We start from the raw sequence: 25,405 nt of genomic DNA on the forward strand, positions 1-25,405 counted from the left end.
GTTGACCTTAGCCAATAAAATAAAAGTATGCTTGCTGGTGTTTGTTTTTTTAGTTAACTTGAGCGCCCAGACAATAGCAGTATACGCGCTGTTGTATGCGGCGTATGAGTAATGTATGTAAAACATATTGTAGCGTTGCTGGCTGTCTGGCATTTCATAGGGCCTCCGCCCCATCAATCATTCAACAGCAGAGTTGCTAGCAAAGCAGCAGCAGCAGCAACACTTTTTGATTGTTTTGCCGTTGGGCTTGGTAAATGAGATGCTTGAGCCGCAGATGCGACGCTAATTGAACAACAATGACTTGGCTTGGGCATCGCAAGCAAACTCACTTTTTAAATTGCGCTCTCATCAGCAGTTCTCACTTTCGTTTACTTTATCTCTGTCGCTCCCTCTCTCTCTCTCTCTCTCTCTCTCTCACTATTTTTCTCTCTTTTTCGCCGTCGCTGCTGTTTTTTGGCAAACATATTTATTGAACCGGTCCGTCCCTGGCCAGCTGACTTGGTTACGGCATCATCTTCTTTATATACTGGCCCAACAAGTTTATATACATAAGCATAAAAAGATATATGTTAATTTAATGATGCGTACATTAGAATAAATGTATTTGTTGCCATTCTATAAGCAAGCACACAAGTCTTTGTTATCTACTAACATATATGTCTAAAGATTTGCAAAAGAAACTCCAAGCAAGCTTAAGGCGCACGTGATCAGCGCATGCGCGGCAAATGCTCGCCCTGCGGCTGAAAGCCATTCTCATCCGCCAAATAGTTGAGTTTATACTGCACGCCATCAGGTCCCACCCAGTTGACGCTGCCTTGCACTGAGATTGCCTCTTGGGGCGTCCCAGCATGTTGCAGCTTTGCCGTCTCGTGTCGCGAGATGCCGTCGCTGGTCTCAAAGCTGTTTTGAATATGAAGACATTAGTTAACTGCTCTCGCTCTCTCTCTCTCTCGATCGGTCTCTATTACTTACGAGAAGGCATAGCCATCGCTGTCTAGCTTTTCATTTTCGAATTTGAGTATCTCTGCATGCTCTGCTGAGATTATGCCGCAAATGCTGAGCACAATAATGAGCAGCCAGGCCTGGGTGTGCCACATTCAATTGTCCTGCGTTGTTTTTAAAACAATTGTTGGTGTTTGGTAATCGCTGACAGCGCTTTGTTCAATGCGAGCGCAAACGAGATACAAATGTGACTGAAAGCTGCAAATGGATGCGCTAACAAATGTTTGCTTACAAACAAAATAAAACAAAAAAAAAAAGTTCAAGTTAAGTGGCATTTAAAAAGTTGAAATTTCATTTTGATTTTTTTTTTACGTTTTTTGGCGATTTGTTAAATTTAAATAAAAACTTGCACTTGAGCCAAATAAGCAGCTGACCCAATTAATTGTTGCTCCATTGATTAAGCCTTTCCAGCAATTCATGCTACAAATTTTGATCATTATTTGATTTGATTTGATTTACAGCTAACAATTGACGAGCGCGCAATCAATCAAAGACAATGAAGCTTTAACATGTTGAGCAACAAGTAAGAGCTGCGCCCCAAAGGAAACCAACAATGTGCATTAACTTACAGCAAAACGAGTTCACTTTAATTGTCGCTTACATTTTTGTTATTGTTGCTCTCTCTTCGCTTTTTGGCAAAACTGCGACAGGAGTTGCGCTGTCCAGGGTCTCATGGCTGCGTGCCAGGTATAAATTGGCCAATGCGTTAACATTTGGCATGCATTGATTGCAAGTATCTTGAGCTTAACACAAGTCCAACCAATAACCATGAAGTACGCCGTTGCCACAAGTCTTCTCATTGCCTGCTGTCTGGCCCTTGCCGTGCAAGCTGCACCACCGCAAGCAGCGCAGCAGGAGGCGCAGGTGCTGCGATTCGATGCTGATGTGCTGCCGCAGGGCTACAAGTTTGAGTGAGTAGCGTTTACAGCTAGACAGACTGACTGTGACTGCGACTGTGTCAAGGTCGGAAAGCACTAAAACTGGTTTCGTTCGCTTCTTGGTTTCTCTTTCGTTTAAATCGACGCGACTCGCTTGATCACTGTGCAGCGTGGAGACCAGCGATGGCAAGGTACACCAGGAGGAGGGCCAGCTGAAGGACGCAGACACTGACCATGCCGCCATCTCGGTGCGTGGCTTCTACACCTACGTTGGCGACGATGGCCAGACCTATAGCATCAAGTATGTGGCCGATGAGAATGGCTTCCAGCCCGAGGGAGCCCATCTGCCGCGTGCCGTTCAATAAGCACTGCAATTTTGTGTTAACTAGGTTTAAGTCATTGCATTCTCTTCAAAATAAATCACATTCGATTGATGATGATTCTAGTCGCTCGATCATCACATTTCACTGCTCTATAAATACAACTAGTTTTATTATTGAAAGAGGTTTACACTTCAGATTCCTGCAAATATTATTCATAGATTTACAGAATGCTGGCTAGTAAACAAAAATTAGTAGAATTTTCTTGCAATGCCTTGAATGAAATATCAGCAAATTTATTTATTCATTGGTCTAATTATGAACCACTCACACCGTCAGAAGTCTCGTAGCTAAGAAACCAGGGATTGCTTGTCTTAGACACTTGCAACTGTTAACATCATTAACTTACGCATATTTGTAGCCATTGGTATCGATTTGCGATTCAGAGCGAACTATGGTGACATCTGATGCCAGAGCAAAACTAAGGACTGCAACGAAGATAATGAGGAGCTTCATGTGTTTCAATTCAATTTCAAGTGCACTTACTATATTGCAAAATCTAAAGTTTATTTATACCAAACTGATGTACAGTAAGTTGCATAAATTAGTTGCTTAGTAAATAATTTCAGAATCTCAAAAACTGATAAGGCAACATATTAATTAACTAAAGGTAAAGGTAAAATTAATTGCAGGCACTCAAGACATACTTGTCGTTCATTAGGAAGCTGTTTAAAAAAAAAACCTAAAATTGTTGTAGTTCAAAAATCAGATAACTTATCGATATGTTAAATTAGAAAATTAAATATTAGCTGTGCATAACATTTATTAGTATTTGTGCAGCAAGTTTGGCAACTTTTTCGCCAAATTTCGTTAATTATATTTTGTACCATTTTTAGATTTATGCGCTTAGTTGCTTGTTTGTCAAAACAAGTTTTATTTTTGCCCATTGTTATGCTTGCATTTTGTTGCAAATTTTTTTTGCTATAAATACCTTGGGGTTTGGCTGAACGAAACATAGTTCAATTTGAATTCTCAAACGCACTACACAAACTAAACATGAAGTTCCTCATTGTCTTCGTTGCTCTCTTCGCTCTGGCCGTGGCTGGTCCTACATCGCATGGCGAGGCCCAGATTGTTAAGTTGGATTCCGATGTCCAGCCCGACCATCATATTATATAGTGAAAGTAAAAAAATGCAATAAGTACCCTAGCCGTATTCCTGACAAATTTAATTCTTTATTGAACAGCTCTGAACTCAACGATGGTACATTAATCGTGTCCAATGGTCAGTTGAAGAACGCCGGTACTGAACACGAGTCTTATGAACATCATGGTAGCTACTCCTACGTTGGCGATGATGGTCAGACCTACACCGTCACCTACACTGCTGATGAGAACGGTTTCCAGCCCTCGGGTGCTCATTTGCCCGTTGCTCCCCAGGCTTAAGAAGCGCAATGATAACTAAATAAAAATTATTTGATTTATAAAATTCTTGTGTTTTTCCACTATTACATTATTACCTACACTGCAAAGGAGAATGGATTCCAACCTCAAGGCGCTCATATTTCGCTTGTGATTTGAGTGGCTTAAGCAACTCTATTACATAATAAGTAAAAACGTCTTATTTTAAAAACCAATCGTTTTTTACTATTTTACTTTGTAACCCAATAAGAAATTGAATTCACTAAAATGATTTATTTATGAAAGGCTTATCAAGATCATTGCTTTCTGAGCTGGAGCAGTAATTAATTTATCGAAGAGGTTGCCGGTCTTAAGGTATCATTGTTGCCGGTGATTCGCCATAAAATATAATAGATCAACCTCAAAAGGGATAAAAAGTCAAAGCCAGAGACAATATGAGTTAACATTAGCATTACCTGTATCAACTTCAATACTTATATATGAGATGTGTTTAGATCATTAGTTTTGTTTATTTCTGTATGACATAACTAAATATGAAAATATATGCTTGAAACAGGGACTTCTTTTTGATTAACATTATGTATAATTTTATAATAGTTTTGCTTAAAGTTCTTATTCTCCAGATATTTTTTTACCTTTAACATAAAAGTAAAAACATTTATTTATATTTGAGAAAAATATTTTGTAGTTCTATTGAAAGCTTTACTTCCATAGTAAAATTCTAAATTATCCGTAAATTCACATAATATAAATAATACAATATACATAATATAAATTAAAGAATATTAGTTTTTTGCGTTTGAGGACATAATTTTCAAAAATTTTTTGATTTCTTACCAAAAAATTGAATGATAATTTAAACAGCTCTTATAACCCCTTATATGTTTTTATAAAAGTGGAAAAGGTTATCATAAGGTTTTGTAAATTTATGTAACACACAGAATGAGGCGTGGCAGGCCCCATAAAATATAAATATTCTTGGTCAGCAAGACAAACAGAGTCGATATAGACATGTCGGTCTGTCCACCTATCTATCTGTCTAAATGTACAAGCAACAAGATCTCTGCGACTAGAGCTCCTAAATTTTGTATGTAGATGCAGCTATATCCAAGACACTTCGTTCCCTTTCAAGATGACTCCTACAATATTACATAATTACATTATCAAAAAATCTCAAAATAAATTACAAAAAAGCTTTATTAATTTCTCGATGAATGCCAAAAATTTCAGAACAATTGGAAAAATACCCTAGTTACTTACATTTCAATTGTCTATATAGACAGCGGGGTGCACATGCTGACGCGGTCATCTAAACGTCGCTGTTGATGCTACAAAGTGCTGTAACCCGTTAGCTGGGTTTTGTGAGTATGTGTTTGTGAGTGCCTTGGTGTGTGCTTACACACATGCCCTAGTCAAACTTTAAGCTGCGCTTGTTGTAATTAATAAGTGTATAAAAAAATGTACTTTGCTTTGAACTCAAATGCCAAAAATGCTTGTCGGTGGCTTAGATGTATCATTAAAATACTGTGCTAGTTTAACACAGATACATTTTTAGATAGTAGCTTCAAATGCAAATTTATTTATTGCAATCAATCGAGTTTGAAAACTAAATATTTTTGCAAAGCTTATACCAACTGTTTCTAAGCCGCATCTATTTCAAGGAATATTTTTGCATTTGAATAAATTATACGCAGCTTTTATTATTATTTGTGCAGCAAGTTTGACGACTATTAAGCAATATTTTGTTTATTTTTTCTTCTTCAAATTTAAAATTTTTAATTAATGTGCTTACTTGCTTGGCTGTGACGTTTTTCGCTAATCTGTTTTTTAAACAAGTTTTATTTTTGCCCATTGTTATGCTTGCATTTTGTTGCAAATTTTTTTTGCTATAAATACCTTGGGGTTTGGCTGAACGAAACATAGTTCAATTTGAATTCTCAAACGCACTACACAAACTAAACATGAAGTTCCTCATTGTCTTCGTTGCTCTCTTCGCTCTGGCCGTGGCTGGTCCTACATCGCATGGCGAGGCCCAGATTGTTAAGTTGGATTCCGATGTCCAGCCCGACCATCACGCATATGTGTAAGTAAAAAAATGCCAATAAGTACCCTAGCCGTATTCCTGACAAATTGAATTCTTTATTGAACAGCTCTGAACTCAACGATGGTACATTAATCGTGTCCAATGGTCAGTTGAAGAACGCCGGTACTGAACACGAGTCTTATGAACATCATGGTAGCTACTCCTACGTTGGCGATGATGGTCAGACCTACACCGTCACCTACACTGCTGATGAGAACGGTTTCCAGCCCTCGGGTGCTCATTTGCCCGTTGCTCCCCAGGCTTAAGAAGCGCAATGATAACTAAATAAAAATTATTTGATTTATAAAATTCTTGTGTTTTTCCATTATTATATTATTACTTACACTGCCAATGGGAATGGGAATGGATCTTATTCCAGTTAAAATAATTAACCGATTTTTATAATAATCCAATCGTCTTTTACTTGCGTGTATCAAAAAGGAATTCGGCAGAGAAAGGCATTTTAACGTTATTTATTCATTTCAAGTATATATTTAAATTCCAAGTATATATTTTTAAATTTTATATTATTTTCATCTTGCCGTTCATACGTATATTTGAATTCTGTGCCGTTGGTTATGGTTATATAGCAACTTTGTATTACAAGTCATGTAATATAAAAAAGAAATCACAATAAGCGTAAAAGCCTTTAACGAGGAGCCAATTTAACAATGAATTAGAATAATTTGCATCAACAAGGACTACTAAATCATATATATCACATATATATCTAGGGTATTGATATACAGACAAACATCTATTTATTTTATTTACTTGTATCATCTCAGCACACAAACAACAAACGCACTGACAAACACATACACACAAAACAGATAAAGCGTCGCAGCTTGTTTTCGCTGCAGCGTCAGCAGCGTCGACGACGACTGCGTCGGCAGCGACGCTTGTATGGCGCGTCATCAAGCGCACCCCGCTATCTATATTAAAAATGTAAATGCGAATAATTCCTTAGTTATATATCCAATCTGTTTGAACAGTATCGGTCGAAAACATGACAAAGCTTATGTGTGATTTATTTTAGATTTTCTCAGATTTTTTTGTGGGAGTATATCGTTTTTGATTTGTGTGGGAGGAGGAAAGGGGTTTAGTTTCTTTGAAAAAAATGTGTGTTTAAAATAAAATCTAACACAGAAGACGTACTATATACTATATACTATTTTATTATCCCTAAATAATTATTATTTTTGTTTATATTTTATTAAATTTTATTGTTTTATTATTTACTTATTACTAAGAATCAGGAATTTATTCATTGAAAGAAAACGTGAAAAAAGAAATTTAGCATAGCTTGTGCACGAAAAATTATTTTGGCGTTATAAATGTTATATACGGCTCCTGATTAAATTAAGCTAGAGCTTGGGTCGAAACTATAAGTTATAATAAATTTTTATTTTTATTTTGACCGTATGGAACGTTTCGTTCCGAATTTTGATTCCAGGTCTTCAAGCTGTGTCTGTTTTTAACTAATGCCGCTTCCGGTGCAGCTTGTGTGGTAAGCAGAAGAGTCTGCGTATTTTGAGCTGGTTTTCATTGAATTAAATTGTTGCTGTGGGGCAAATGAGGTTTGCTGCTTTTAGGCGAGCACAAGGGAATTTCAAGTTTCGGTGTGTGGTTGTCTATAAATGAAATAAAATTTGTTTTGATTGATTCACGAAAAATGCAAATGCGTCGACGGATCGGATCAACGTGATTATGGCGTTGATGATGAGATACGAGTATTTACTATAATGCCTTCAGTTTTGTTTATTTTAGAAGTTTTTGTTTTACTATCGATTATACATATTTTGTTGTGTGGGATTTTTTATTTTGCCATGTGCCACGAGCTGCTGAAGCGTTTTTCAACACAATTTGTTGGCTTATGCGCTTCGGCGTGTAATTAGTCATTTTTATTTTGGACAAAACTTTTCTTCATCTAGTGGCCCCTGACATATGGCCACAGCTATAAAAAGCACCTGGACTGCGGCAAAGACATCATACACTCAACAACCTGCAGCAGCAGTCAACAGTTCACAGTTCGCAGTTCGCACGCAAGCTCAACATGAAGTACACAGTCGCCGTCGTGTTCGCCACACTCTTGGCCGTCGTCCTGGCCGTGCCAGTCGACAACAGCCAGACAGCATCCATCCTGCGCCTGGAGTCCAATGTGCACGAATCAGGATACAACTTTGGGTGAGTAACAGCGCAGTTGACTAGCAATGGATATAGTGACTATAACTACTGCTTATAGTTGGGAAACTACCGATGGCCAGAAGCATGAGGAGGAGGGCAAGCTGACAAATCCTGGAGCTGAGAACGAGGCGATTGCTGTGCGCGGCTCCTTCTCCTTTGTCGCTGATGATGGACAGACCTACACCGTCAACTATGTGGCTGATGAGAATGGCTTCCAGCCTGAGGGTGCTCATTTGCCAAATGTGCCCATTGGCATCCATGCTTAAGCAACAAAAAACACAAGAGCTGTTCTTTCTATAAAAAATTCGTTAAGTTGACTATCAAATAAATTGCGCCAATATAACAAAAATTATATTCAGTTTTTTACTCTTGATAAACTGGTAAAAACAGTGTTTATAATTAAATACAAATAATTCATTTGCTGCTATTAAGCTGTCAGTTGCTTGAGAGTAATGATGCCGTGTATTTTTATAAAGAATTCTGAATTTCGGCAGATAATGATAGTAATTATGTGTATTAGTTGCTCATTTTGTGTAGAGCTTACATTTTGTTAAGATTTTGTTATTTTTTGTATTTTGAACCAGGCTTAGTATATGTAGCATATAAATGATGCTAACTCAGATACTCTACAAGGTCTTAGATGTTTATATTCCACAGTGAATTTGAATTAGCTCTGATCTAAAGCAAAATATTTTTCGAAGTCTAAAGCTTAAACGAACTGCTTAGGCCTATGTTAAGCTGTATATGCCTTTGAATGTCAAATATTAGTTTACCAATAAGTTATACTGAAACTTGTAATAATGGAAAAACAAGAATTTTATAAAACAAATAATTTTTATTTAGTTATCAATGCGCTTAAGCCTCGGGAGCAACGGGCAAATGAGCACCCTGGGGCTGGAATCCATTCTCATCGGCAGTGTAGATGACGGTGTAGGTCTGACCATCATCGCCAACGTAGCTGAAGCTACCCTTAACGGAAATAGCCTCCTGTTCTGTGCCAATGTTCTTCAACTGACCCTGTTCTTGCTTAGCAGTACCATCGGATGTCTCCACACTATAAATTGATTAAAAATTTATAAATAATTGATTAACTAAGCATTACTTCTGTCGCAATAGTTTACTTACGCAAAATTATAGGATTCGGGGCCAACGTCGGAATCCGATCTCACAATTTGAACCTCCCCGGCAGGGGCAGCCACGGCCAGAGCGAAGAGGGCAACAAAGACGATGAGGAACTTCATGTTTAGTTTAGTTTTGTGAGTAGCGCGTTTGAGGAGTCAAAAGTAACTATGCAACATGGAGCTCATAGGCGTAGCTTTTATAGTAAATTCGGTTGGCGGCTTTTTTTTAGCAAAGCACATGTAAGCAACAACAAACATAAAGCTAAAGTATTGATAAACTAGTTTAGGCTTAGTTTAAACACAATGTTGATGGGTGAAATGAATTAATGAATATTAATTTAAACCTGAATTCGACACTAAGCAAATGACATTGTTGTTGGCATCTTTGGGCCTAGGTCTATACATTGTGACTTCGTTTCTTGCTACTGCCTACTTGCCACCGTATGCATTAGAAGTCATCCAGTGGCAGCTGGAGGCCCCACACCAATGACACTCAACAGGCGGCTTACATCTTGTGCAAACGAAATCAAGCCAAAGTAAGAATTAGGCAGTGTTTTGTTATGCAAGGCAACGAAATCTAGCGTCTCACTAGAACTAGAACAGCGCTACATAAGTTGAGCGCTCTCTCTTTACGTTTGCCTTCAGCACTGCGCTAATAACTTCGCTCACTCTTTGCACTTGCCTTACGCACAGCTGCACTTACACTTACTTTTGATCTTTGTAACTTACAAACTAAGCTTATTCGCTCTCGCAAAAGCCGGCCTCACCTTCGCTTCTCGCACTCTATCGCTTAATAAATCGCTTACAATTGTTAACTAAATCCACCGGCCGTGCTGCATACATCAATATTTAACATTACTTGTGAGCTTAAACTAAACATAAATTGCCTGCTTCAACAGCAGCAAAATAAATATATAAAAACATTAAGTTATATGTGTATTCGGTTATTTAATCGTGATCGCAACACAAAGTAAGCGACAAGTCGTGAAAGCAACAGACAGTATCAGTGGTTAATTGGAACCCGATCTAAGCTCAAGACAAGAGTTGTTTCTGGTTTACAAAAACATCATCAAGCTCATCCGGACAACGAAATACATGGGTCAATGATGAAGTGGGAAATGCTAGTACTAGATACTCAACAGGCCTAACCAACATCCCGATGTACTGGAGATTAGCTTCAGGGAAAAGAGCCAAGACACTAGGAGGCTAAGAACCCATAGCAATGAGACATGTCTAAACAACAACATCTATTTGCTGACGTTTAAAAGCAACAAACTGTTAAAAAAATTTTATTTGTAAAGGACTTTTTTTTTTATTTAAAAAGTTATTATTTAAAATGACTTAAATTGAAACTATGAGCAAAATTACAAATAAACCTAATATACAGTCTTTGTTTTATCTCGTGGCAAGGTCAATTGGTTTTCTAGTCTAACCAAATACTGCGTAGTCTGCGTCTGCAGGATGTCTTCAGTTAGCTACGCTCATGACTTTTTCTATATGCTGTCCTTATGCACCAAGGAACAGCACATATTATATAAGTCTGAGGGTTTTGGCTCACAATATACGAATTTTTCTAAGGTGTGTTTTATGTCAAGCCATATCGTTTTATTGCAAGCCATATCGTTCGGAGGGCGCAAAGCTGGTCCTATAAAGTTGTACTCTATTTTATTGTTTTGAACCAGGCATTGTATATGTATAATATAAATTCATGCTAATTCAGATGCTATTTGAATTAGCTCTGATCTATAATCAACATATGTTTCAAAATTTAAAACTCCGCATTGAGCTATATCTAAGCTCTAAATGCCTTTGAATATCAAATATTAGTTTACCAATAAGTAATACTGAAACTGGTTATAATGGAAAAACACAAGAATTTTTTAATTTTTTAAAACAAATAATTTTTATTTAGTTATTAATGCGCTTAAGCCTCGGGAGCAACGGGCAAATGAGCACCCTGGGCTGGAGATCCAGTTCTCATCGGCAGTGTAGATTGACGGGTTGTGGGTCTGACCATATCGCAACGTCAGGCTGAATACCCCTTACCGGATAATATTGCTCTGCTGTTTCTGTGCCAATGTTTGGCTTCAACTGACGTTCTTGCTGTAGGGAGTACCATCGGATGGTCGTCCACACTATAAAGTTGATTAAAAATTGGTGGAGTAGAGGTAGATTGAGTTAATAAGCATTAATGTCTTTCGCAATAGTTACTTACGCAAAATTATGATTCGGCCAACTTGGGAATCCGGATCTCACCAATTATGATCCTCGCTCCGGCCAGCGGGCAGCCCCTGCCAGAGTGCGGATAGGGGCAACCAAAGAACGTGATTTAGGAACTCATGTTTAGTTTAGTTTTGTGTGTAGCGCGATTGAGGACTCAAAGGTAACTATGCTTCTTGGAGCTCATAGGCTGTGCATTTATAGTAAGTTCGGTTGGCAGCTTATTCGGCGAAGCACATGGAAGCAACAACAAACATAAAGCTAAAGTGTCGATAAACTTGTTTAGGCTTAGTTTAAACAAAATGCAGATGGGTAAATACGCAAAACCTACGACTAGAGTGCTAAAAAGTGAAATGAATATTAATTTAAACCTGAATTCGACTAAAACCAAAACTAAAACCAAATGACATTGTTGTTGGCATTTATGGCAGTTATAGGCCTAGGTCTGTTTGGGCCTAGGTCTATAAATTGTGAGCCATGAGGCCTAATAATATTATGTAGATTTATGTATTTATGTACGTATCCATGAGAATAAAAGAATATCAAGCCGACTAGTTTTTCTATTTTTATAAGCCAGACATTAAATATGTGAAACAAACTAAGCTGTTTGCTTGCTGCCCCACCGCTGTCCGCGCCACGCTCACACACAGGAACAGCAATTAGCACATTTGCAACTAAACGCCCCGATGTGTTCATCATTACCTCCAAAAACTATGTGCTAATTGCATTAGTTCATGTACATCCGAGCTATATAAAGCGAGCTCAGCTGCAGCTTGGCATAATCATTGAACAATATGAAGTGCGTACTGATCTTCATCGGCCTGTGCCTAGCGTTGACGGCTGCTGCTCCTGGCGGCGAGCCTGCGGATATTGTAGAGCAAACTGTGGATGTGCTCCCCGATGGCTACAAGCTCTCGCTGGAGACTAGCGATGGCACCAAGCGCAAAGAGCATGCAACACTCAAAAATGCCGGCACCGAAGATGAAGCTATTGCTGTGCAGGGCTCCTACTCCTATGTGGGTGACGATGGTGTCACATATTCCGTGAGCTTCACCGCCGATGAGAATGGATACCAGCCACAGGGTGCTCATCTGCCTCACGTGTAAAGTGTCCTGAGCATGGAGTCTTAGATTAAGTTACAGCTGCTGATTGGCTGATTGTTAAAATATACATATATATATATATGAGAAGCATTTCAGAAAACGAAAACCACAATTCGTACTCATTGAAGTTGATTTTTAATTAGAGATACGAGTAACAATAATACAATAAGGTAATTAACCTGAGAAGAACTGAACTGGCTGGCAGCTGAAGCAAACATGACTCCACGTTTGTGAGAGCGTCACTTGCAAATCATTTGTGATCGGCAGACTGGGAGATTGAGGGCTCGAAACTTCTTAGTTTGGATCGGCTTACGTGTGTGGCAGGATGCCCGCGCCTCGGCTGTGGAAGCCAATAATAACGTCAGTACAGCCACAAAGTTAATCGTATATGTCTGTCCGTCGGGCGCCACCCAGCTGACCGAGCCGCGTATGGAGAGGGATTCGTTTTCGGTGCCAGCATTGTTAACTGTCGCCTCCTCAGTGCGTGTGGTGCCATCGCTCAGTTTGTAGCTGAACTTGTAGCCACCAACGCCAATGTTATCCGACTCGTATTCCACAACCTCCACATCGTTCTGGGGACGTGCACTGCAGCAGATGGCGGCCAAGAGCAGCAAACCAGCGACTAGCATCTGTTCAAGGATAGGCGATAAATCAAAAATTGTGAGAATTATTGATCAAACACACCTTTATCTCATTCCACTCCTAGCTATAGATTATTTTTTTGTTTGTTAAGAGCCTTTATACACTTCGCTTCTGGGACGACACTGTTAGAGCGCTATGCTTGTCAAGATGCAGCGCACACCGTAAGCAAATCTTTATACTCAATGCACAAGAATTTTGCTAATTAGGTTTATTAAGTGCTTATAGTACATATTCCAAGATGGAAGGAACAAGACCAGGCGGTTGCTCGCGCGCTCGTATTGTCGGTCATGTTATATGTATTTAATTTAATCCGCCACTGTACCAAGTCCCGATTACTAGACATATTTTGCAGACCTAAAGTCGCCTGCGACCATAGTACATTTTTAAAGCCGATTTGGGCATCAGACATGGTGCATAGACATATTATTTGTATGCACTCGCGCCCTTATAAATAAATATTGTTCTGCATCTAACTAAGTCCGCTGCAGTTAGTAATCAGCTATGAGTTGGGATTCCCTTGATAGGTGCCTGAGTAACCTTGAATTTGGTTGGTTTTTTTTTCATATTACAGTGCTCATAAAAATTCTTGAAAAATTTAAAATATCATAGCTAGTTTTTTGTATAATATTAATTTTAGCACTAGCTTGATTTTTAAAACAAGCTTAGGCTCTAAGCTGTATTCTGCTCTACTATAAATACTCAATCGATTAGGCCTAAAAATCATAGTTACCTTTGAGTCCTCAAACGCACTACACACAAAACTAAACTAAACATGAAGTTCCTCATCGTCTTTGTTGCCCTCTTCGCTCTGGCCGTGGCTGCTCCTGCCACTCAGGAAACTCAAGTTTTGAGATCGGAATCCGATGTGGGTGTCGATCATTATAGCTATGGGTAAGTGAACTATTGCGACAGAAGTAATGCTTGGTTAATCAATTATTTATCAATTTTTAATCAATTTGTAGTTTGGAGACATCCGATGGTACTAGTAAGCAAGAACAGGGTGAGTTGAAGAACGTTGGCACAGAAAACGAGGCTATTGCCGTTAAGGGCAGCTTCTCCTTCGTTGCCGGTGATGGACAGACCTACACCGTCAACTATATTGCCGATGAGAATGGATTCCAGCCCCAGGGTGCTCATTTGCCCGTTGCTCCCGTGGCTTAAGAAGTCCAGTGATAACTAAATAAAGATTAATTGTTTTATAAATTTTAATGTCTGGTTATTTCTACATACGTTAGGGCCTCAACTGCTGGCACAATTTGTAGCATTGCCATTTAGTCTGAGCAGCTTACAAACTTGACTGACTGGCTTGCCAGTTTGGTGCTTCTTCATTCTGCAGCATGTAGCGGTCAACGAAGGTGGCATAAATTTAAAAAAAAAAGAAGAAACAAGTAAATAAAAATATCGAATGCATGCGCATGTGTTGTTGCTGCTGTTGTTGTTGTTGTTGGTTGTTGCCAGCGACAGAGAAGACATCAATCGAGCGCTGCAAAGGCCGTTGCATATGCCAAAAGTCAAGCACGTTGCTGTTTTAGCCGATTGTTAGTAGATTATAGGAAGATGTCAGACTGTGTATGAACTTGCAGTCCAGCTAACGGATTACGAACTTTTCACTAACAAACAAACAAAAACTTTGGCCATAAGACAAAGTTGGTTGCAAAACTCAAACAATTCACGCACAATTGGCTTAAATAACGAATAGCAAATGCACTTTCAAATGCCAAATCTTCGAAATACTTTTAAAGAGTAGTTGTTAAAAAATGCATTTAATATATTTTAAATTTTTCAAGAATTTTTATGAGCACTGTAATATGAAAAAAAAACCAACCAAATTCAAGGTTACTCAGCACTTCAAGGGAAACAACTACTCTTTAAAAGTATTTCGAAGATTTGGCATTTGAAAGTGCATTTGCTATTCGTTATTTAAGCCAATTGTGCGTGAATTGTTTGAGTTTTGCAACCAACTTTGTCTTATGGCCAAAGTTTTTGTTTGTTTGTTAGTGAAAAGTTCGTAATCCGTTAGCTGGACTGCAAGTTCATACACAGTCTGACATCTTCCTATAATCTACTAACAATCGGCTAAAACAGCAACGTGCTTGACTTTTGGCATATGCAACGGCCTTTGCAGCGCTCGATTGATGTCTTCTCTGTCGCTGGCAACAACCAACAACAACAACAAACAGCAGCAACAACACATGCGCATGCATTCGATATATTTTTATTTACTTGTTTCTTCTTTTTTTTTTAAAATTTATGCCACTTCGTTGACCGCTACATGCTGCAGAATGAAGAAGCACCAAACTGGCAAGCCAGTCAGTCAAGTTTGTAAGCTGCTCAGACTAAATGGCAATGCTACAAATTGTGCCAGCAGTTGAGGCCCTAACGTATGTAGAAATAACCAGACATTAAAATTTATAAAACAATTAATCTTTATTTAGTTATCACTGGACTTCTTAAGCCACGGGAGCAACGGGCAAATGAGCACCCTGGGGCTGGAATCCATTCTCATCGGCAATATAGTTGACGGTGTAGGTCTGTCCATCACCGGCAACGAAGGAGAAGCTGCCCTTAACGGCAATAGCCTCGTTTTCTGTGCCAACGTTCTTCAACTCACCCTGTTCTTGCTTACTAGTACCATCGGATGTCTCCAAACTACAAATTGATTAAAAATTGATAAATAATTGATTAACCAAGCATTACTTCTGTCGCAATAGTTCACTTACCCATAGCTATAATGATCGACACCCACATCGGATTCCGATCTCAAAACTTGAGTTTCCTGAGTGGCAGGAGCAGCCACGGCCAGAGCGAAGAGGGCAACAAAGACGATGAGGAACTTCATGTTTAGTTTAGTTTTGTGTGTAGTGCGTTTGAGGACTCAAAGGTAACTATGATTTTTAGGCCTAATCGATTGAGTATTTATAGTAGAGCAGAATACAGCTTAGAGCCTAAGCTTGTTTTAAAAATCAAGCTAGTGCTAAAATTAATATTATACAAAAAACTAGCTATGAATTTTATATGTTCATGCAAATTATAAGCGGCATAGGCGTAAATTTCATAGAAGGAAATTTAAGCGGCCTAATGAAATAAACGAGCATGCATGAAGAATACGCTGGTTAATAATTTAAAAAATGGTTTTGTTTAGGCTACACAAAAGTTAAACTGCTTTAAGCAAATGTCAATTTTCAGCTCAAGCTGGTCCACAGCTACTGCTACAGATAAAGCTTGAAATTTATTAAAATACGCGCATCTTCAAGGTCAGCGCCAGCGTCTGGCCAGCCATCTGGCTGTCGTCACGGCAGACACTGGCGTTTTCAGTTTCAAGCCAAGCTACCAACTAATATGCTTGATCGCTCGCACGCACTGCCGCAGACTCGATCTTGACCAGACCCAGACCGGCTCTGGGCTTGCGAGCTTCTTTAAGTTTATTTCTTATTTTAGCACGACTCGAGCCGCAGCTTCTTCAAGAGGCTAGCTAAATTAGCACTCGCACGTTAATGGCAATGTTTTAGTATCAAGTTATTAGACGTCCCTCTCAACCAACTACCCCCTTGCCAACAACACCCTTTTTACTTGGCAGCCAGCTAGCTATGCGTTTGGTTTTCGCTGTGACATTTAAATATGTAAATGTCAAATTGGTGTTGCGATTCACTCGACAACTACTTTAATTACTTTGTCCACACTTTAGTAAAGATTTGCATTTTATGGCCAATGCAAAATTAATTCCAGACTCTAATAGTTGGAAGTATGCATTGCTTTGAAATCAAACTCTGCGTGTGTTTTGATGTTTTTTTCAATGTCACTTAAATTTGAGCATTGAGGCATGCCCAATTGCTTGCCTAAAAGCCATTGTCGACAGCTTAAAAGGTCGACTAATGACGGCAAGTAATCACCGCAGCATAACCAATAGACAAATCCTTGTTTTCGCATTGCCAATTTTGAATATTATTCTTGTTGATCTTTGCAATGAAGCAAAAAGGTTTTTGATAGCTGCAAATTAAAATATTTTTAAACTAGTTATTATCAGTAGCTCAATGCCTTGCGTTGAATTGTAATTTAGCGCCATCTGTTGTTTGTATATCAAATGGCTTTAATCTGAAAAGCAGTAGCATGTTTTAAAGCAGCGCTTAAATTCAAGAAATCGTCGCAGAACAACTTTGTATATATTTTTTTTGTCAAAAGAATTTACTACTTTGGTATTTTTTGACTCTGTTAATAATTACAAAAAACCGCTCACTTAGTTCAAAAAAAAGATATTACTTATTAAGAGCAGACAAATCAGTTGCCTTCAATTGTCATTAACACTTAAGGAAAGGAGATGACTTGTAAAGTAATTAAAAGCAGAACAACAAAAACAATTTCTTAGAATCTGATTGCAAAAGGAATTTTTTTAGAATTGCTTAGATCTGTTTGCAGTTGTAACTTTAATAAATTCATGAAATTAATTTATAAAATAATTAAAATTTGTAAGCATGTTACACTTAAGTTTAGCCTGCGAGTGATGATAGCGATTTGGGTGATAACTTTCGGTTCTTAAGACCCGGACGTCTGGAGGGTCGTGCGTTGCGATCAAAATTGGTGGCATTTTGAAGATCTTCGGGCGTGGAACGATCGTTGAGTAAGAGACCCACCTCGTCACGATGTACACCGCTTGGCAGCGTATAACTACAAATATTGTTAATAGATGAAAGCTAAACATTTGACAGCTTCAAGCTGAAGCACAACTTACCCGTACTGATAACCCTCGCGTGTGGGTATATAGCTGAATTGTTCTATGACCACATTGCCTAGTTTGATATCCAGCACAGTGCCTGGCGGAAACGAGCCTTTGACGTTGTTGAATAAGCTCAGCTGCAGCAAGATCAGCATTAATACTAAACACTTGCTGTTCCAAATATTTTGTATGCTGTAAGAGTTCATAGCGCTGGCTGCTCAAATGCTACCGACAACCAGTGAAGTCAACGTGGAATTGAAGCGTTGAACCGTTGACTCAAGTTGGTGGCAACAGTCGTGGGGTAACCTAATGACTGATGACCACAATATAAGCCAAAACAAAACTGAGAGATGCACAAAGTGCTGAGTAAGGCCTTAGCCAACACAATTGCTTCATCGGGTTGCTTGGGCTTGCGTTGGATTTGCATAAGGAAAGCAGCAAACGCGTAGCGCCAAAGCCCCCGAAGCAACAACAAAGCTTAAAAACTTTGCAGACTCTGTGTTACATGTTAAACAGCTTCAAAATCGAAAACAACAAATGATGAAAACACACATAAGAGGAAAGCTTTTGTATCAATCCAACGAATGGCTAATACACTAACCAAACATGCATACAATGAGCATCTCAAGATTAATGCCATAGCTAAGTTAACCGAGCTAATCAGCAGATGTGTTTTGTATAGATGCGACGCATATAAAACGCAATTTAGTCAAAGCTTAGCTTGGCCATTAAGCCGAGTCTACAACCACTCAGGTAAAACTTTGAGCTTAGCTTTGACTACAACCAGCTGTGGTGAAATTAAAAAATGCGCTGCTGCTTTTAAATTTACTCATAATATATTTTATTGATCACAAAATGTTTATATTTATGCCTTATGTTAGCATTTATTCCTGCTCTTTGCCAGCTACCACCTTGTGGGCCGTTACATAAGGCTGATAGCCATTTTTGTTTGCCTTATAGCGCACTTGATACTCATAGCCATCGGCTGATATGAAACTATAGCCACCACGATACTCCACTGGCTTGGGCGTTTCTTTTTTGGGCAGCTCTGTTAGTTCCTTATTGCCATTCACTTTGACGTTATAGGTAATATCCTCAGAGCGCTTAAATCCATTTTCTGTATGAAATCTGTGTGGCACACTTATAGAATAATTGCTTTACCAACTTGCTTTAGCTTACCCAAAATGTAGCTCCTCCTGACGCTCTTCAAGCTCACATTGCACAGCGACTGCTACCAATAATACAAGCCCAAAACTCAACTGTAAATAGCAGTGTATTAAGCTTATTTAAATTATTTGCACGTAAGCTTAGTGTTCTTACCAACTTCATTGCATTAAATATATTTCGCTTCGCTTGAAAAGTTTGTAAACGCTCTGCTTGGCTTGAATTTGCGCTGGGGACTGAAACAAATGCCTGGCAAAATGATTTTGGCCGGCGGCCGAGATGAGCAAAGCAACCGAAATAATTCAAAGAGATAATCAAAACAAAAATACCTTTCTGCGTAGCCAATAACGCCGGATTACGTCATGGTTTATAGCTCAAGTCTTGTTCTAAGCAAAGCCGAATGCGAAGAAAACCATCTGAGACCTTTCAAGCAATTTCTTTGTTGAAAGAACAGCAACGTATTTGTTTTGCAAAATACATTTAATCGAATAAAATTACAAAGTCAACTCGTCTTTGTTTTAGAGCATGCCCATCAATTAGCTGTACAACTCAGCAGTTCTTATGACTTGTTTGGTGGCTTGACAATTGCTAATCCGCAAACCAACACGTGTTTATTAACAACAGTTGCATTGATTCCCGCGCATCATCGAGTATGCAAACTGTGTGGCTGTCAGCAACGCCTGCGTATAATTTATCAAAGGATCTGCAACTAAATGTTTATTTAAGCATAGCTGAAGAACTTAATCGGCGACCAACCCCAGTTGGCAGTTGGCCAATTGGCAATGGCTGAATATGACGAAGAACAAAAATCGCAATCAGATCGTTGCGCCCTGTCAAAACGCACTTTATGAAATTGGTGGTTTTGCTTTAGCAAATGCGGGCGTGGAATATACGCAATATGTGCGTAGCGAAGCGGTCAAGGGATCAGATCATACACCGGGCCCAGCAACGGGACCGACAATTGTTGGTTTAGCCAGCCGGTGCAGCGCTTGGTGGCAAGCCAGCAACAGCAAGTGGTGGTGGTGGTGGTGGTTGCAACAGCTGACGCCGAAACAGGTTCAAAAATCCACAGCCCAAAGAAATCAGTCTACAGCACGCTGGGAAGCCGTCAGCTGCGCGCCAGCACATTACAAGTAGAACAAGCTGCAAACGACATTGCCATTAGTGCGGCATGGCCGACGCCACCACCAACACCACCCCACCACTACAGTTGCATTATTAGCGGCATCCGTAACCAAAGAGCTGGCACAAGCTGAGCTACCAAAATGATAAACACACACACTCGCCCGTACACGTACAGGCAAAAAGTTAATAGACGATTGACTAAAGCCGACATCGTTGTACTGTTGGCCAGCGGCTTAGCACTGCGAATTGCCAACTTCCCTCCTGGCAACAGGCAAAGTGCATTAGAAATGTATTCGACGACTGTGGGGTGGGTTGCTTGTGCAGGTGTTGTGACCCCTTTTCGTGTATTGCCTTTGAATTAAAAGTTTCTGCTTGTGGCCGAGCGGGTTTTGTTGTTTTTAGCGATTAGCTGCAGGCCCAAACCCCAGGCACTGTACTTGTGCACTTAATTTATCAGCATTTTATCATTTGTTGGATTAATCAGTTGGCAAACGAGCAGATTGAAGTATTGCTTTTGTTAGGATTTTAAGATGTTAAATCACAGTAAGTAAAACAGAAATGCGTTGATTTTAATTTTGTCACGACATTTTTTGCCAACATTTTAAATTAATTTTCAACTATTATTTCTTGGTGAAAACACCATAGAGTTGACCGTAGATTATGAGTAAGGGGTACCATTATTTAAAAAAATGAGTATCAAATTTCTATTATTTTTAAAAAATATTAAATTCGTTTTGTAAGTTAATGAATATTAAAATAATTATAAGTGAAAATTGTATGAAAGTACGTTGGTTGAACATTGAAATTCAAGAATAAACAAAACTGTATTTACATCTTGAATAATGGGTATTACATTGGATATTACATTGTATTTGAAGCTTGGCAAAGCCAACTTCTGTGCTTTGCATTGGCCCAGTTTTGCGCTTTGCTTCTTCTTAATTTCAATCAGAAGCCATGCACGTGAGTGACCTCCAGGAGCAACAGGTCGCGGTCAAAAGCAGGCGTTGGTCAGCATATAAAACACCAACAAAGTTGCCAACAAAGCATCAGTTGGCTACAGTCATGCGTCAGGCAACATTTATATTTTGTGTGCTCATCGGTTGGCGTTACTTGGCGGCACAGCCAGCGGGCTATCCAAGTGCTCGTCCGCCGGCCACTTATTTGCCAGCGAAGCCAGCGCCACCTAAGAACAGCTATGTGCCTCCCAAAAAACCCAATGGGAAGCCACCCGCACCGCCGAAGCCCAGCTATGGCGCACCACCAAAGCCTCCAGCACCAAAGCCTCCTGCACCAAAGCCGCCTGCACCACCTAAGGATGGTTATGGTCCACCACCGAGTAACTATTTGCCGCCTAACGGTGGTGGCAATGGAGCGGATGCGGGTGGAGCTGGCGGTGGTGGAGAGGATATACCCATTATTAAGCTAGAGTCCAAAGTAAACACTGACGGGTCTTATATGGTAAGAAATACTTCAATAAATATAACCAAAGCCTTCTTATCATATATGGTACTTCCCCGTAGTACGAATACGAAACTGGAAATGGCATTAAGGCAGAAGAGATGGGCTACTTGAAAAACGCTGGAGTTAAGGGCGAAGAGGCACAAACAGCGGAGGGCTCCTTCTCCTATACCAGTCCTGAAGGTCAGGCGATTTCCGTGACCTATATTGCGGATGAAAATGGCTTTCAGCCTCAAGGCGATCATCTGCCCACACCGCCGCCTATACCAGTGGAAATACAGGAGGCTTTGGATAAATTAGCTGCCGGTGGAGGTTGTCATGGATGTGATGACAATGAAACTGGGGGCGATGGCGCTGCCGACTCCAATGGGGGCTATGTTTATCGTAAATGAAATTCTTGAAAGTCCGTACTTATTAAAAACAAGCAAACACCAAACAAAAATTGGCTTTCGTCCTTCAGCTTTGCCTCGCCATACCCGGCTGCTGACAGTGTGGTGGGTTAACTCAACCCCTAAGCGGCCTTAAGTGTGTGACTGGCAACACATGTTTTTCGCCCGCCTTATCCGTATCCTGTTGATCGCTTGATGTTTTGAGCAGTAGGAGTGTCAGGGGCGTGTAGCAATAATGAAAACATTAGCGTCGTAGCATATTTGATTGCGCACAGGAGCGCATTAGTCCCAGTTGAAGGCAATGGGCAAAGCGTAAAAATAATTTCTAAAAAGAGATTAGTTTTAAAAATTATTAATATGCAAATTTAAATTAGTTGATGTTGTTTTGTAATATTTATTACAAACGGTCATAAGAGACGACTAATTGGCTATAAAATGATTTGAAAAATTATGCTAAATTTCCATACAAGATATAAATCAACAGTCTGTAAGAAATAAATAATGTTAGAATTTCAAACATGAACGCTTGAGAGAACTCAGATCACAAATCCCAATACTATTACTTTTGCTATGACTTATCTGGCAAATTGACAGTCGGGCGCTGTTGTTACCGCACTGCGCTCCTGGAGATGAAAAATCACGACCCACCCCAAACCACAAATAGTGAAACGATACACGCCAATATATTAAGGCATTATCATCAAGGGCAAGGCAGGGGAAAGGGGGTGCTGGCAGTGGTGTTTGCCGCAAAAGGGATGCAAGGACATTGAGTAAATCGAATGCGATTTGTATATGGTGGCATTACAATAACAACGACAATGACAACAAACGATCGTTTAATTTCAATTAAAAACATTTTCCTTGTGCGCGGCCAAAAGCCAAAAGGGACCAACGGCAGAGCCCAGCAATGGGCAATGCGCTGAGGGCTGAGGGAGTGGCATAGGCACACTTGCTACGTTGATGCTTAGCTTGGCTTAGTGCTTTAGTGTTCGGTACATGATGTTGCACTTGCCGCGCACAACAGCAACAGCAACAGCAACAAGAGCTGCTAAGCAACCACCATTCGTGGCAGGACCAGGACCAGAACCAGGCGCAAAAAAGGGATGCCCGTGCGGGATGTGCGTGTTTACGGGTGTGAGTTTCCAAAGTGCGTAGCTATGTCAGCAGGCATCAGGCATTGGGCTGATTGGACCGCTTGGATTGCGTGGCTGGCTGGGAATTCTTGCACTTGACGCCCAGTGTTTTGACACTGCAAGCCGTAACAAATCCAAGCAGGGCGGAGGCTGCGACTGCGACGGCGACTGCGAGAGCGGCAACTATAAAAGCGGCGTGCTGCTTCCAATTGGAAAACAGAAACAAATCCGAACGCGAGCCATGCACACCACAGCCCACATGGATAAACTTGATCGGATGGAGGAGTCGCCGGCGCAGAAGCGTGGCGCCAGCATGATCTTCCGCATCGAGCAACTGCTGCCAGGTGGCACAACAACAACAGCAGCAACAACTACAACAGCGCCCACAACAATAGCGCCAACCACAAGTCAAACACAAGCCAAGCGCAGCCGCGTCAATCTACGCGCGGGTGTCTATGCCGCACAATATACGCCAAAGGACACGTGCTCGCAGCACGTGCCAACAGCCACTTTGCTTAGCTGCTTGAGTGCGCCCACGCCCACTGAGGCGCACGCCCATTGCACTCTGGCCAATGGCGAGCTGACAATGAGCTCAACGCTGCTGCGCCAGATTAAGCTCTCCGAGGATATTTATAGCTTCAATGCGCTGTTCGAGCTGCACGCCGGACAGTTGCGCGTGCGCCTAGTGCGCGATGTGGCGCGCGATGATGAGATTGTGGCCTGGTTTGGCGAGGAGCTGGTGCTGCTCATGGGCATACCCTTTCTAACGCCGCTCAATATACAAGGCAACAATCGCTACACGTGCCATCTGTGCCACTTGACCTTTGAGACGCCGCATCCGCTGAAGATACATTTGGCCCTGGGTTGTGGTCGCAGCGCCATGGACTTGCTGTGGATGCGTCTGCACTATGCCTTGAAGGCAGCGACGCGCTCGGAAGCCGCACAGCTCTCACCCACAATGGCCGCCACTTCCTCAACTTCATCCGCCTCGCCCACGCATTCGCCGCCGCCCGCTGTTGCTCCCACACGCTTCTCCGCCTTTCGCCCCATAGCTATGCAGTCGCCCTTAAACTTGCCCAGCGTGCATCCAGCTCCCGCCACTAGCCACCTGCCTTACCTGCCCTCCATGTCCATGGCAGCGCCGTCGACGCATCCCATGAACGCGGCCGCCCAGATTGAGGCTATTGTCAGCAACATGGGTGCCTCCAAGCAGGGCCATTTATGCATCTACTGCGGTAAGGTCTACTCCCGCAAGTACGGCCTCAAGATTCACATACGCACCCATACGGGCTTTAAGCCGCTCAAGTGCAAGTTCTGTCTGCGTCCCTTCGGCGATCCCAGCAATCTCAACAAGCATGTGCGTCTGCATCTCCAGGCCCAGACCGGCGGCAGCGATATGCACATTGATGTGGACGGCGAGAGTGAGACAACATATCAGTGTCGCTTGTGCCACAAAACGCTGGCGCGACGCCGTGACCTGCAGCGGCATATGGAGACGCGACACGGTGGACACACTGTCACAACGGCAGCAACCAGCACGGCGACAACAGCAGCAGTAGCTGAGGCAACAACTACAGCGACAGCAACAGCAACAGTTGTAGCCCTGCCAAGGCCCAGCTGAGATTTGTTTATAGCATACTATGCAGCGTCTGTCTGTGATAATAATAAACTAAAGTACACTGAAAGAAATGAGATGAAATGCATTTTGATTTGAAATTGTTGTATCGCTTTATTGATAAATTTCTCAATACAAATTCAAAGTGAATTGCTGTTGAATAATGCACAAATCTTATTGTTTAGACAATTAACACTAATACAAATACAATTTATGTCGTGCACTGCTCACAGTACTTGTAAACAATTAAAGACGGCAAACAAAAATCATTAAACAATCACAAATTCGTTTTGAGTTACATAACTGTGGCGAAGCGAATCATTTGAATGAATATACTTGCGTGTGTGTGGGTGTGTATAGGTGTGTGTATGTGTGTGCGTTTAGAAAACAGTTGAGCAAAATATCTTGCGAGCCATAACAGAAATACAAGTTTAGTTCTTGAATTGCCTATAAGTATATCGAAAAATGCGACTTAAGTGTAAGTATAGTTAGTATAGTACGTGTATAAAGATAAAGATCGGAGCATAAAGAGTTAACTATTTCGTTTGCTTGTTTGTTGTGGTTGTTGTTGTTGCTGCTGTGGCTTTAACTGTAACTACATTTAGTTGTTTGCGAAACAATAAATCGTCTTGGCTTAACACTCGTACATTGTTTTAAGGCACTTACTCAAGAAACATATACATACACAGTTATAAACACACACATATATGTATACATATTCAGAGTGTCCCTTTTTGAGAAGAGAGTTGGGAGCTGGGAGCTGGGCTTGGGCGTTGCAAGCAAGCAAATTTGAATGTTTAACTAGACCAGACTTAGGTAGACGTGAACAGAGT

At 40.6% G+C, this 25,405-nt stretch overlaps 13 protein-coding genes across 14 annotated transcripts; 8 read left to right on the plus strand and 5 right to left on the minus strand.

Annotated features, from left to right (window-relative positions):
* Positions 1–626: 626 nt before the first annotated feature.
* Positions 627–12,992, minus strand: LOC108599103 (endocuticle structural protein SgAbd-6). Of its 2 annotated transcripts, none has more exons than XM_017985894.2 (2): positions 973–1,197; positions 627–900 (listed from the first exon to the last, which is right to left on the minus strand). In XM_017985894.2, exons 1-2 carry the CDS (start codon positions 1,095–1,097, stop codon positions 708–710), a joined length of 318 nt encoding a protein of 105 aa, XP_017841383.1. In that variant the 5' UTR covers positions 1,098–1,197; the 3' UTR covers positions 627–707. The 2 variants fall into 2 exon arrangements, with proteins under 2 accessions (XP_017841383.1, XP_033149410.1); XM_033293519.1 differs by lacking the exon at positions 973–1,197 and adding an exon at positions 12,704–12,992 and having other exon boundaries at positions 693–758.
* Positions 1,771–2,245, plus strand: LOC108599156 (larval cuticle protein 65Ag1). The gene is made up of 2 exons (XM_017985942.1): positions 1,771–1,913; positions 2,050–2,245. The coding sequence occupies exons 1-2, from the start codon at positions 1,771–1,773 to the stop codon at positions 2,243–2,245; spliced, it is 339 nt and encodes a 112-aa protein (XP_017841431.1).
* On the plus strand, positions 3,257–3,672 carry LOC108599172 (larval cuticle protein 65Ag1). Its single transcript, XM_033293428.1, has 2 exons — positions 3,257–3,378; positions 3,447–3,672. Exons 1-2 carry the CDS (start codon positions 3,257–3,259, stop codon positions 3,643–3,645), a joined length of 321 nt encoding a protein of 106 aa, XP_033149319.1. The 3' UTR covers positions 3,646–3,672.
* On the plus strand, positions 5,563–5,997 carry LOC108599151 (larval cuticle protein 65Ag1-like). The gene is made up of 2 exons (XM_017985939.1): positions 5,563–5,704; positions 5,772–5,997. The coding sequence occupies exons 1-2, from the start codon at positions 5,583–5,585 to the stop codon at positions 5,968–5,970; spliced, it is 321 nt and encodes a 106-aa protein (XP_017841428.1). The 5' UTR covers positions 5,563–5,582; the 3' UTR covers positions 5,971–5,997.
* LOC108597971 (larval cuticle protein 65Ag1-like) lies at positions 7,761–8,157 on the plus strand. Its single transcript, XM_017984587.1, has 2 exons — positions 7,761–7,891; positions 7,950–8,157. The coding sequence occupies exons 1-2, from the start codon at positions 7,761–7,763 to the stop codon at positions 8,155–8,157; spliced, it is 339 nt and encodes a 112-aa protein (XP_017840076.1).
* Positions 8,747–9,161, minus strand: LOC108599053 (larval cuticle protein 65Ag1-like). The gene is made up of 2 exons (XM_017985832.2): positions 9,017–9,161; positions 8,747–8,945 (listed from the first exon to the last, which is right to left on the minus strand). The coding sequence occupies exons 1-2, from the start codon at positions 9,130–9,132 to the stop codon at positions 8,747–8,749; spliced, it is 315 nt and encodes a 104-aa protein (XP_017841321.1). The 5' UTR covers positions 9,133–9,161.
* Positions 12,007–12,441, plus strand: LOC108598393 (larval cuticle protein 65Ag1). The gene has a single exon (XM_017985014.1). The coding sequence runs from the start codon at positions 12,027–12,029 to the stop codon at positions 12,336–12,338; it is 312 nt and encodes a 103-aa protein (XP_017840503.1). The 5' UTR covers positions 12,007–12,026; the 3' UTR covers positions 12,339–12,441.
* Positions 12,993–13,725: 733 nt separating the features above from the next.
* On the plus strand, positions 13,726–14,138 carry LOC117134764 (larval cuticle protein 65Ag1-like). Its single transcript, XM_033293407.1, has 2 exons — positions 13,726–13,868; positions 13,940–14,138. The coding sequence occupies exons 1-2, from the start codon at positions 13,750–13,752 to the stop codon at positions 14,136–14,138; spliced, it is 318 nt and encodes a 105-aa protein (XP_033149298.1). The 5' UTR covers positions 13,726–13,749.
* A 1,289-nt stretch (positions 14,139–15,427) lies between these two features.
* On the minus strand, positions 15,428–15,840 carry LOC108598989 (larval cuticle protein 65Ag1). The gene is made up of 2 exons (XM_017985765.1): positions 15,698–15,840; positions 15,428–15,626 (listed from the first exon to the last, which is right to left on the minus strand). Exons 1-2 carry the CDS (start codon positions 15,814–15,816, stop codon positions 15,428–15,430), a joined length of 318 nt encoding a protein of 105 aa, XP_017841254.1. The 5' UTR covers positions 15,817–15,840.
* A 1,621-nt stretch (positions 15,841–17,461) lies between these two features.
* LOC108598043 lies at positions 17,462–17,843 on the minus strand. The gene is made up of 2 exons (XM_017984658.1): positions 17,704–17,843; positions 17,462–17,639 (listed from the first exon to the last, which is right to left on the minus strand). The coding sequence occupies exons 1-2, from the start codon at positions 17,841–17,843 to the stop codon at positions 17,462–17,464; spliced, it is 318 nt and encodes a 105-aa protein (XP_017840147.1).
* Positions 17,844–18,572: 729 nt separating this feature from the next.
* On the minus strand, positions 18,573–19,225 carry LOC108598044. Its single transcript, XM_017984659.1, has 4 exons — positions 19,182–19,225; positions 19,009–19,101; positions 18,868–18,947; positions 18,573–18,816 (listed from the first exon to the last, which is right to left on the minus strand). The coding sequence occupies exons 2-4, from the start codon at positions 19,015–19,017 to the stop codon at positions 18,573–18,575; spliced, it is 333 nt and encodes a 110-aa protein (XP_017840148.1). The 5' UTR covers positions 19,018–19,101; positions 19,182–19,225.
* A 1,814-nt stretch (positions 19,226–21,039) lies between these two features.
* On the plus strand, positions 21,040–21,827 carry LOC108598045 (pupal cuticle protein 20). The gene is made up of 3 exons (XM_017984660.1): positions 21,040–21,231; positions 21,274–21,435; positions 21,498–21,827. Exons 1-3 carry the CDS (start codon positions 21,040–21,042, stop codon positions 21,825–21,827), a joined length of 684 nt encoding a protein of 227 aa, XP_017840149.1.
* Positions 21,828–23,198: 1,371 nt separating this feature from the next.
* On the plus strand, positions 23,199–24,814 carry LOC108598046 (zinc finger protein ZFMSA12A). Its single transcript, XM_017984661.1, has 2 exons — positions 23,199–24,473; positions 24,806–24,814. Exons 1-2 carry the CDS (start codon positions 23,199–23,201, stop codon positions 24,812–24,814), a joined length of 1,284 nt encoding a protein of 427 aa, XP_017840150.1.
* Positions 24,815–25,405: the final 591 nt, after the last annotated feature.

This window comes from Drosophila busckii, chromosome 3L (genome assembly GCF_011750605.1).
Source record: "Drosophila busckii strain San Diego stock center, stock number 13000-0081.31 chromosome 3L, ASM1175060v1, whole genome shotgun sequence".
In the NCBI taxonomy this organism is placed as follows: domain Eukaryota; kingdom Metazoa; phylum Arthropoda; class Insecta; order Diptera; family Drosophilidae; genus Drosophila; species Drosophila busckii.

Bases quoted from the DNA above. Each gene is read 5' to 3' on its own strand.
- LOC108599103 (XM_017985894.2), bottom strand. From the start codon at position 1,097: ATGTGGCACACCCAGGCCTGGCTGCTCATTATTGTGCTCAGCATTTGC. The intron at 901-972 runs GTAAGTAATAGA...TATTCAAAACAG, and splicing joins AGCGATGGCTATGCCTTCTC to CTTTGAGACCAGCGACGGCA.
- LOC108598045 (XM_017984660.1), top strand. From the start codon at position 21,040: ATGCGTCAGGCAACATTTATATTTTGTGTGCTCATCGGTTGGCGTTAC. The intron at 21,232-21,273 runs GCACCACCAAAG...CCTGCACCAAAG, and splicing joins CGCCGAAGCCCAGCTATGGC to CCGCCTGCACCACCTAAGGA. The intron at 21,436-21,497 runs GTAAGAAATACT...ACTTCCCCGTAG, and splicing joins ACACTGACGGGTCTTATATG to TACGAATACGAAACTGGAAA.
- LOC117134764 (XM_033293407.1), top strand. From the start codon at position 13,750: ATGAAGTTCCTCATCGTCTTTGTTGCCCTCTTCGCTCTGGCCGTGGCT. The intron at 13,869-13,939 runs GTAAGTGAACTA...ATCAATTTGTAG, and splicing joins GTCGATCATTATAGCTATGG to TTTGGAGACATCCGATGGTA.
- LOC108599151 (XM_017985939.1), top strand. From the start codon at position 5,583: ATGAAGTTCCTCATTGTCTTCGTTGCTCTCTTCGCTCTGGCCGTGGCT. The intron at 5,705-5,771 runs GTAAGTAAAAAA...TTTATTGAACAG, and splicing joins CCCGACCATCACGCATATGT to CTCTGAACTCAACGATGGTA.
- LOC108598393 (XM_017985014.1), top strand. From the start codon at position 12,027: ATGAAGTGCGTACTGATCTTCATCGGCCTGTGCCTAGCGTTGACGGCT.
- LOC108597971 (XM_017984587.1), top strand. From the start codon at position 7,761: ATGAAGTACACAGTCGCCGTCGTGTTCGCCACACTCTTGGCCGTCGTC. The intron at 7,892-7,949 runs GTGAGTAACAGC...TACTGCTTATAG, and splicing joins GAATCAGGATACAACTTTGG to TTGGGAAACTACCGATGGCC.
- LOC108599156 (XM_017985942.1), top strand. From the start codon at position 1,771: ATGAAGTACGCCGTTGCCACAAGTCTTCTCATTGCCTGCTGTCTGGCC. The intron at 1,914-2,049 runs GTGAGTAGCGTT...ATCACTGTGCAG, and splicing joins CCGCAGGGCTACAAGTTTGA to CGTGGAGACCAGCGATGGCA.
- LOC108598043 (XM_017984658.1), bottom strand. From the start codon at position 17,843: ATGCTGATCTTGCTGCAGCTGAGCTTATTCAACAACGTCAAAGGCTCG. The intron at 17,640-17,703 runs GTAAGTTGTGCT...CAATATTTGTAG, and splicing joins CGCGAGGGTTATCAGTACGG to TTATACGCTGCCAAGCGGTG.
- LOC108598989 (XM_017985765.1), bottom strand. From the start codon at position 15,816: ATGAAGTTCCTCATCGTCTTTGTTGCCCTCTTCGCTCTGGCCGTGGCT. The intron at 15,627-15,697 runs GTAAGTGAACTA...ATCAATTTGTAG, and splicing joins GTCGATCATTATAGCTATGG to TTTGGAGACATCCGATGGTA.
- LOC108599053 (XM_017985832.2), bottom strand. From the start codon at position 9,132: ATGAAGTTCCTCATCGTCTTTGTTGCCCTCTTCGCTCTGGCCGTGGCT. The intron at 8,946-9,016 runs GTAAGTAAACTA...ATCAATTTATAG, and splicing joins CCCGAATCCTATAATTTTGC to TGTGGAGACATCCGATGGTA.
- LOC108598046 (XM_017984661.1), top strand. From the start codon at position 23,199: ATGCACACCACAGCCCACATGGATAAACTTGATCGGATGGAGGAGTCG.
- LOC108599172 (XM_033293428.1), top strand. From the start codon at position 3,257: ATGAAGTTCCTCATTGTCTTCGTTGCTCTCTTCGCTCTGGCCGTGGCT. The intron at 3,379-3,446 runs GTGAAAGTAAAA...TTTATTGAACAG, and splicing joins CCCGACCATCATATTATATA to CTCTGAACTCAACGATGGTA.
- LOC108598044 (XM_017984659.1), bottom strand. The intron at 18,817-18,867 runs GTAAGCTAAAGC...TGTGCCACACAG, and splicing joins CAGGAGGAGCTACATTTTGG to ATTTCATACAGAAAATGGAT.